General features: G+C 41.8%; 1 protein-coding gene across 1 annotated transcript; it reads left to right on the forward strand.

Moving 5' to 3' along the window:
- On the forward strand, positions 1-8,270 carry LOC122022903 (ras-related protein Rab7-like). The gene is made up of 4 exons (XM_042581011.1): positions 1-105; positions 7,741-7,748; positions 7,865-8,006; positions 8,094-8,270. The coding sequence occupies exons 1-4, from the start codon at positions 1-3 to the stop codon at positions 8,268-8,270; spliced, it is 432 nt and encodes a 143-aa protein (XP_042436945.1).
- Positions 8,271-10,345: the final 2,075 nt, after the last annotated feature.

Raw genomic sequence — 10,345 nt, forward strand, 5'->3', positions numbered from 1 at the left:
ATGGCGAGCTTACGCGGCCCGCCGGCCGCGGCGATACCTCCTCCTCCTCCGAGAGGCGGGCGTGTTCATGCGATGACGAGAGAGGATGCGCAGCCGTTTTCCGCGGTATGATTTCTATTTATGCCTTATCTGCAGATATACTGATAGATACTGGTAGCTCGCATTCATTTATATCTCGCACTTTTATGCGGGAGGTTGGTAGATTACCCACTCTCGGACCCCAGCGATTGACCGTCTCCCTACCGTCGGTGATTCATTGGAGTCACCCAGAGGTCGAGGTTGCCCGTTAGATTTTGGCAACCTAATACTTACAGTGGATCTTTTAGTATTAGAAATGGTCGATTTTGATATTATTCTTGGCATGGGCTTTTATTATCTCGTCTGGGAGCAACAAGATCAGCATCTCCTTAGTTGGCTTCTCTCCACTCATTTCCGAAACCATCTTGGCACATGTGTCGGGGTTTTCGTGCACCTCATCACAGAGTCTTTGGCTCTCCCTAGAGAAAATGTTCTCCTCCCAATCGAAGGCACGAGTGATGCAATTCCGTTGCAACTTCAAACTGCTAGAAAAGGAGAAACTTCCATCATCGATTACTAGCAACAAATGAAGTCGATATCAAATAACCTTGAGGTTGTGGGTCAATCACTCCCGGAGCAACCTCATCCTCTAGAAAAAGGACGGCACCATGAGGTTATGTATTGATTACAGACAGCTGAATGCAGTGACCGTCGAAATAAATATCCTTTACCACGGATCGAGGATTTGTTTGATCAGCTCGAGGTACATCGGTGTATTCTAAGATTGATCTGCGATCCGGATATCATCAGTGAGTCGAGACTCGGATATTGAAACGACTTCCGTACTCGATCGGTCATTATGAGTTTTGGTAATGCCATTTGGGCTTACCAATGCTCAGCGGTGTTTATGGATTTGATGAACCGCATATTTGGAGTATCTTGATCGGTTTGTTATCATTTTCATTGATGACATATTGGTCTCTCTCGCATTCGAGGAGGAGCACGCGACATCTTCGCAGTTTTAGAGATTCTTAGGCGACATCAGTATGGCGAAGTTCACAAGTGTGCATTCGGTTATCCTCGATCGGTTTTACGGGACACGTGGTTTCTAGCGGTATTTCATTGATCCTCGGAAGATCGAGGTCACCAGTTAGGGCGGAAGTCGGTCTGAGATCCGCTTTTAGGACTAGCAGGATATTACCGATGTTTTGTTGAGGGTTTTTCGCGTATTGCTATGCCGTTGACACGTCTTACCAGGAAAGGGTGAAGTTCACATGGTCCGAGGATTGCGAGATCAGCTTTCAGGAGCTGAAGCGGAGATTAGTGTCGGCTCCAGTTTTGGTTCTACCTTCTGGAGAGGATGGATTTGTACTCTATACCGACGCTTCTCTTCAGGGTTTGAGTGCTGTTCTAATGCAGCACGGCAGAGTAGTCTCTTATGCTTCTCGTCAATTGAAGGAGCATGAGAAGAACTACCCAGTTCATGACTTGGAGTTAACTGCCATCATTTTTGCTCTGAAGCTTTGGCGACATCATTTATATGGTATCACATTTGAGATTCTCACTGATCATAAGAGTCTCAAATATATTTTCACTCAGAAGGAGCTTAATCTCCGACAGAGGAGATGGATGGAGTTCCTGAAGGACTACGATTGTACCATTAGCTACCACCCAGGGAAAGCTAATGTGGTTGCCGATGCACTCAGCAGGAAGTCCAGAGCGACTTTGGCTTGCCACCGAACTTCAGTCACGGACTTGATTCAGAATTTTTCTGAGTTAGACTTGGAGGAGCAGGGATCTACAGAGCAGGGTATTTTGGTTACCATGGTTGCTCAGTCGTCGATCAGGACGAAGATCCGAGAGGCTCAGGCTGGTGATCAACATTGTCAGTTCATTGGTAGTCAGATAGCTTCCGGGCAGCAGACCGAGTTTACACGAGACGTGGAGGGTGTTATATACTTCCGAGGCAGATTATGCGTACCTCAGTCTCATCCGGTCTTACAGGAGCTACTTCAGGAGGCACACCGCTCTCGATTTGCGATCCATCCAGGCGGGACCCGTATGTATCGAGACTTGAGACGTTCCAACTGGTGGAACGGTATGAAGAAAGACATCGCGGATTTCGTAGCTAGATGTCTTATCTGTCAGCAGGTGAAGGCTGAGCATCAGAGACCTGCAGGATTACTTCAACGGATTCCTATTCCTGAGTGGAAGTGGGATCACATTACCATGGACTTTGTGGTAGGATTGCCGAGGACACGACGAGGCCATGATGCGATTTGGGTAATCGTTGATCGATTAACCAAATCCGCGCATTTCTTAGCGATCCGGAGGACTGATCCCCTGGATCGATTGACAAATCTATATTGTCGGGAGATCATCAGACTACATGGTGTTCCGTTGAGTATCATTTCGGATAGAGATCCACGGTTTACGTCTCGTTTCTGGCAGAGTCTGCAGCAGGCCTTGGGTACACATCTCCGACTTAGTACAGCTTTCCATCCACAGACAGATGGACAGTCAGAGCGGACTATTCAGACTCTTGAGGACTTGCTGAGATCATGTGTTATGGATTTTGGAGGCAGTTGGGAGGACCATCTGCCGTTAGTAGAGTTTGCTTACAACAACAGCTTTCATTCGGCTATTCAGATGGCACCGTTTGAGGCGTTGTATGGTAGACCTTGTCGGACACCCGTCCTCTGGGATGAGGTTGGAGAGGCCCAGTTGTTGGGACCTCAGAGAGTTCAGCAGGATGCAGAGTTGGTCCGTACTATCAGACGAAGGATGTCAGAGGCGTAGGATCGCCAGAAGAGTTACGCTGATCGGAGACGTAGACCACTAGAGTTCTCTGTTGGTGACCATGTATTTCTGCGAGTTTCACCAACGAAAGGGGTGAAGAGATTTGGCATCAGAGGTAAGCTAGCTCCGCGGTACATTGGTCCTTTCGAGATCTTGGAGAGGATCGGAGCAGTAGCTTACCGACTGGCACTACCACCGTCCCTGTCAGGCGTCCACGATGTATTTCACGTATCTATGCTGAGGAGATACGTGCCCGACCCGACGCATGTGCTGGCAGATATTCCAGTTCCAGTTCAGCCTGACATTACTTATGAGGAGATTCCGGTACGGATACTCGACCGGAAAGAGCGTCAGTTGCGGAACAAGACTATCCGGCTGGTTAAAATGGGATGGCAGAATCATTCAGACGAGGAGGCTACTTGGGAGCTCGAGGATACTATCCGAGCTCGATATCCCCATCTTTTCACTTGAGGTATGTGATTTATTTACCGTTCGGTATTTATACTCTATACCTGTTGTTAGTGTTTGCTGATGGTAGATAACGAAATTTGGGGACCAAATTTTTAGTAGTGGGGGAGAATGTAAAATACTGAAAATAGGCGAATATTAATAAGGGAATTTTTGGAAATTTTTCGGAGCTCGTATGGACGAGTTAACGGGGATCAAGATGGGGCCCGTAAAAGCCTGTTTAGGCTACCCAGTTTTAATAAGGAAAAGTTTTATTTTCTTTTCCTTTTTCCTTTTCTTTTTCTTTATATTTTTTCTTTATTTCCTCTCATCCTCGCCGATTCTCTCATCCTCGCCGTTTCTTCCTTCCCACGCGCGACAACTCCTGCCCGAGCCCTCGCCGCGCGCCCGATCTCCTCCGTGCCCTAACAGCCGGCCCAGCAGTTCTCCTCTTCTTCATTTCTTCTGCCCGACGCCACTGCTCTTCCGCCGCAGAGCCGATTTCTTTCTCCTCTCTGTGCCTGTGCCCGCGCGAAGCCTCAGCCGAGCGAACTCCGGCCTATGCCCTAGCCGCCGATGACGCACGGAGCAGCGCCGCAAACCCCCCCGGTGCCCTAGCGCCGATCACTGTGCATCACCCTTTCTTCCTCTGCCCTGGTGTGAGTTCACGGCCGATTTTCTGTGCCGGCACCCGAGCCTAGCGCCGACGCCGCCACCGGGTTTCTCTTCTTTCTGTGTCCGAACCCTAGCACTGACATTGCCGACCAGCTAGCCACAAGAACTCGCCGGCAGGAAGAACCAGCACCCTCATTTTTTTTGTCTCTGCCCTAGATTGCCAGAATTCAGAAGATTAGGTAAGTCTTCGGTTAGCAGTAGCAACTCAAGTTTTGGGGTTCCTTTCTGTGCCTAATTCAACTGCATGATTTTTCTTTCAGCCGACCACAGTGCCCTAGTTGGGTGTACTGCCGCCGCTGTTTCTCTGCACAGTGCCGCCGTCGTTCGCTCTATTACCGGCCAGCCGAACCCTAGATCGTTGCTTGCTCACCTGGGCCTAGTTCCCTACTGCTGAAGCCTTTAACCCGTGCCCTAGTAGTGAGGTCACTTGTTCTAATTCCAGTAGCAACCATCTTTTGTAGTTGGATCATGTGCTAATTGTTTTTGGATTTCCAGCAGCCAGGTTTTCAACTGTGTCAATTGGAAATTCTTCGACCTTGGATTTAAAAGTGATACATCCAGATTTTTAGGTGAGTTTAGAGGTGATTCCATTCTACATTGAATTTCATTAATAGTAATGGATAGTATCAGTTGATTAGTTGATATTAGATTTATAAATGTATTTGTTGTATTCCATTTGGATAAGTTAATTGATGATCCAATTGAGGTTTATAAATTTGGGTTTGTATTTAAGTTAGATTTCAGGGATTCGATTTAGCTAATTAAATTGTATATAATTAGCAAGACTTTGATTCGGGACGGTATCTCGACGAGTATCTTGATTACCGGATTGGACCACTTTATTGGAGGCGGGTACTTTGACTTATGTCTTTTGATATGCATAATAAAGTGTTTAACATATAGCAATGATTGTGTTATCCTTTTGATTCGGTTGGTCACTACATGATCTGTTACATGTTGTTTGTTTATTTATTATGCACTGCATGTTATTATTGACCTGACCATACATGCTTTCGGTAGTGACCCAACCATATGATACATCATGTTCAGGACCTAGGGTTTATATGATACCCTATCTGTTTGTGTACCTTCCATCTGATACATTGACTTGTGGTACACCTTTTATTTATGTATGGATCTTGCTATGCTATTCATGAGATTGCCATGCTTAGTATCATGCATCATGTTTGCATGCTGTGCGATTGTCGGCTCCACTATGGTTGAGCCCATCGCCAGTTACATGTACTGCACACACCACCACCACCCATGGATTAGTGGTATATCAGGCAGGTGTGTGGCGGTTCTGCTGTTTGGCTCCGTTGGTCAGGTGACTCAGCGTGGTAGCCGGCAGTCAGTTCCGCGCTGTAGCCGGCGGATGGTGGACTCTGTTTGGCTACGTTGGTCAGGAGACTCAGCGTGGTAGCCGGCAGAGATATCCTCCCCGTCATTGTGTACCGAGAGATGAGAGCATTGAGCTCCCCCATTTATGATTTGGGGACAGAGGACAGGAGTACTCCGACATCATTCCGTCCACTCAGTCACTGTCAGGAGCGGTGATGTCCGAGTGCACGGTCACCATATGCATTTATTGCATTTTATTGTTGTGATTGCTGCACTTATATGCTGCATTTGTATGGATGCATTTGATTGACATGCATACAGATTATGATTTTTTTGATGACCCGGTTACCTTTATACCTTGATTCCGGTTAGTACAGTTATCTCCCGATTTCAGTTATGTTCATTCCTTCTCACAGATGTACGCATGATTAGTGTTGTCTATTATTTGTTTTATTATGCATATCAGTTGTACTGCCGAGTGTTGGACTCACCCGCCTCCATTATTGATATTTTCAGGTTGAAGTTGTCCGGAGAGTTCAGTCCCCCATCTGCACGTAGAGCCAGTTCTCTACTAGTTCGTTATTTGTTTTTATTTGGCATTTTTCTATATCAGACTTTGTTTTAGTATTGTCTTTGGATTTTTCCTATGGATATTGTATGGAGTGATACCTTTTGATGGATTTTTGATATGATATTGGATTTCATTCTACTACGTGCCTGCCTGGACTGCAGAAGAGGTGAGTTCGTTAGATTTGAGCTTTACGAGTGTAGTGGAGTAGGGTGGATTTCGAGTCAGAGTCCTATTGTTATTGATTACTATTATTAACTGCGTGGTTGTGACAGCCAGAGGCTGAATATCTTTATAAACTGCGTGGTGTTTGTTTTTTTTATTTTTGTTATCATTCCAGCCGCTTGTGGCTGATGTATATGTGATATGTAGAAAGTTTCATATTGTCCGCCGTACAGGGGAGATGTTGCCGAAATTTCTTCGGACAGAGACTCCTCTGGGACGTGACAGTTGCTCCTATAAATATGCAGACCAACCAGTTCAACCTTCTTTCAGTTAATATGGAATTCAATGCTCCTACTCTACTTTATCTTTTTGAGTTCGAAATGAAATGAAATGAAATCGACAGTCTGGGCTGACATATATATGTTGCTTTAATTCTGCAAATGCATGTGGTTTTCATCATGCATTAAGCACAACTATTATAACCTCAAACCTTTCTTAAAATATGAATAGCAAGAGGTGCAAATATTCCATGCACTTGTATTTCACACCAGATTGACATGTCAATATTTACACAATGCTCCTGAGTTCCTATACCTTAGCTTGTTCTGCATTCATACTCGGAAGCTTTCCTTGTTGTGCCTCATTTATATTTGATTTTTTTCTACAGCTAAAACCAATCCTTTTGCGGATATTGGAAGATTTCTTAAACTTAATTTTCTGCTTTACTTGTTGATCTTTGGTTACCAACCTATTTGGTACCCTAATTTTCTCCTCACTATGAATACTGCTTTGGAATCGTATTATGTTCAAGTGGGGCAAGTCCCACAACAAGATCCAACCATAGTTCAGAATTAAACCGTTCAATGGTTTTGATAGATCAATTTTTAATCTTAATCGTCTAAGACGATTATGGTTCACGATTCGATTTATGATTCATCACAATTCAAGATTGTTATTTATATTTTATATTTAAAAATATTAAAAATTTAAATTTAAATTTTTAGTAAAATTTTGAATAGATAAAAATAGAACAATTAAATAAGACATAAGGAATGTGTTGAATTAAAGTTAGGATTGAGTTTAAATTAAATACATTAAATAGTTTCAAAAGTAAGGATCATTTTGAATTTAAATGAATTAAGATAATAACATCCACACAGAGCTCCCATTATGACATGGCTCCACCGAAGGAGCTCCTTCGTTAATTATGAGGAAGTGGCTCTGTGTTCATGGAGCCACTTCTTCGTTGTTTTTTTAAAATTTTATTAAATATTTTTAATTTTTAAAATAAAAATGTTAAAATATTAAAATACTGACGTGACGCCGATATGATAACGAAGGACCATGGAAAAGTTCTAAATACTCTAATAATCCAGTTTTAAAATCTATTCATTCAAAATAAAATATAAATTTTTTAAATAAATTTTTCTTTTCTCTTATCTCTTTTCCCTCCCACGCTCTTCTCTCTTTCTGCTTCCCCCATCTCTTCCTCTCCTTTTTTTTCTCAACGGCAGCCTCCCTTCTCCTTTTTTTCTCAACGGCAGCCTCTCTTATTCTCCCATTTCCCTTTTGTTTTTGAAGCCAACCACGGCCACCTTTTCCTTTCCTTGTTGTCCTTGCATCTCAGCAACAGTCGCTGGAGCGCCGCCGGAGAAAGCCGAGGCCACCTACGAACAGTTCTCCTTCCTTGCTTTCACGATTTTTTCAACATTCAAAATATATAACAGGTCAACGGGTAACGGCTAGCCGCCCTATTGATCCAATTACGGGTATAACCCGGTTTGGATCCTGCTGGTAATCGGGTCTACCCACAAGTAGGCAACAAGTTCCCATGGTCTAATTATTGTGTAGCCTTCTATCTGCATTTAGTGGTCTCTTAAACCTCACCATTAGATATGTGCACAAAAAGTTCACGCAGCAGTATAAGGTCACCATTGGCGCTGATTTTGTCACCAAGGAAATTCTTGTTGATGACAGACTCGTTACCTTGCAGGTGAGTTTGAAATTGAACGAACCATTGGCAAGCTTCTTATTGGTTCCTTAATTTAGTGCTTGAATTGTGCATCATTTTGTGGTCTAGATTTGGGATACTGCAGGAGAAGAAAGATTCCAGAGTCTTGGTGTTGCATTCTATAGAGGAGTTGACTGCTGCATCTTGGTCTATGATGTTAATGTCCGAAGATCATTTGACACTCTTGATAATTGGCATGATGAATTTCTTAATCAGGTCCAAAGTATTATCTCTTTGGCTTTCTAGCCTAACTTGGCATTTTTTTACTCTAATTTTGTATATCTTAACGCTTTTGTTTGTTGATTTTCTGAAATATAATCCCTTTTCTGGTATTAGTTTTAGATACATCAGGATCTTATAGATTGCATCTGGAATTGAGTCTTTCTTGAGCACGTGGCAAAGTTATAATGTCTTGGCTTCTAAATGTAACTCTTGCTTTTCTGATTTCCAGTTTATTAATTGCATTTTCTAGTCTCATTCGCATGACATAGGACTGTATAACCTGTATGCTCAATGTTCAGGTTTTTCTAATTCTCTCCTTTCCATATATTTTCTATGGAAAATTTGTGAGAAGATGCGGTGTGGTCCTGAAAGTATATAAATTCTACAGTGGATATAATCACACTCTGTATCCCTTGATGGGCTAGTTATGTCATCAGGCTGAATTGTGAACTCTTACTACCTAAATTGAATACCAAATAGTTTATTTATTTTGGATTCAGTTTGCAGGTTCTGTTATATTCCTTAGTATGAGAAGCTTCGATTTGAATGGATTATCATTATGGAGGGTCACTCAAGGCACACTTGGATTAGGACTTTCAGTAGAGATTTTTAGATCAATTTTGATTTATTGAAGGATGAACCCAAGTTAATTTTAGGTTTGGGTTAATCTTAATTGTGCTTTAATCTTATTTGAGCCTTTTCTCATGATTTGGTTTGATTTTGATATTATTAAATTACCTTTTTGTCTTATGAGTATAAGTTTCACTATGAGTTGAGCTAGATTGCTTTTGTTATTTTGGTGACGTTTCATTGTGGTTGAGCTATATTGCTATTACTATATTCACATCCAATGGCTTGAATTGTGATCTTGTTTGTATATCCACCCTGTTTGTGATTAAATTTCAAATGGCATGCATTGTCTACAGGAAGAAAATTGAACCATATTGGCAAAATGCTTTTGATTTATTTTTCTCTTTTAGCTTTTTGATGTTGTGAAAACAGGATGTGAATCACATATCCTTTTTAGACTTGAACATCTTGATATCAGTGATATAGGATCTTATACATAAAAAAAAAACTACTTCTGTTTATCTGATTTAGTTTGTATTGTCAAGGTACTCTAGTATGCTTGAAAAGGAGGTAAAGAACCCACATATTCCATATAGGTTCTATCAGCTTTGGGAGATGTGATCTCTGCTCTTGCCTCCAAGAACCCACATATTCCATATAGGTTCCTTCTAATGCTCATAGTCATTTGAATGAATTATTGTCAAATAGAGGTACACCAATGTATTTGTTTTCTCACTACTATTTATGTCCTTATGTCTCATTTTGCTAGATTTTTGTGGAGGGAGTGTTAATATTCATCAAATCTTAATCATCTGACGCATGCATGTCATATGCTTTAATGCACTGTCAAAATTATCCACCTTAAAATTGAGTTAGACAAAATGGTTCACCATCATCATCTGATCAATAACTGAAAGTGGCGTTACTAAAGTTCTAGTGTTATTTGCATACACACACATATTGTTAATATGGGCAGGCCATTGGCCTTCACTTAAAAAAATATTGGAATAAGTGCATCTGTGCATCTCACATAATAAAACAATCAATTTAAACAATTGCTTTATGATTAAGTATGCAAATTGTTACTCTCCATTCTACAAATCAAAGTGCAAGCATGGGCAGACATATGTAAATGCCATAAATTTTTTTCTCATCAATGCTATATTGAGAACCAGATCAATTACAACATAGAAATTTCTCTGATATGCTAGCAAAAGGGTCTTAGGCATTCCACTTTCTGATATTATGTTGGTTGGTGAGAGATTGAGCAGGCTCCGTTTGAAATTGTAACGACCCGCCTCCTACTGACTAGGCTGCGAGGCCGATCGCTACAGTTATGCTGTGCTAAATTACTATTGCGAAAAATCTGGATTTATTAAAATTTTACGAAACTGATTACTGTAAGCTGAACTTAATATTCTAGGTGTACCTAGGAGTTGTACACATGCTAGGGAAGATAATCTATGCCTCTCGGATGGCCTGCTAACTGTAATCAGGCATTTCAATCGATCCATAGATCGATTGGCCTG

Source organism: Zingiber officinale, chromosome 9B, assembly GCF_018446385.1.
Source record: "Zingiber officinale cultivar Zhangliang chromosome 9B, Zo_v1.1, whole genome shotgun sequence".
In the NCBI taxonomy this organism is placed as follows: Eukaryota; Viridiplantae; Streptophyta; class Magnoliopsida; order Zingiberales; family Zingiberaceae; genus Zingiber; species Zingiber officinale.

Bases quoted from the DNA above. Each gene is read 5' to 3' on its own strand.
- LOC122022903 (XM_042581011.1), top strand. From the start codon at position 1: ATGGCGAGCTTACGCGGCCCGCCGGCCGCGGCGATACCTCCTCCTCCT. The intron at 8,007-8,093 runs GTGAGTTTGAAA...TTTGTGGTCTAG, and splicing joins ACAGACTCGTTACCTTGCAG to ATTTGGGATACTGCAGGAGA.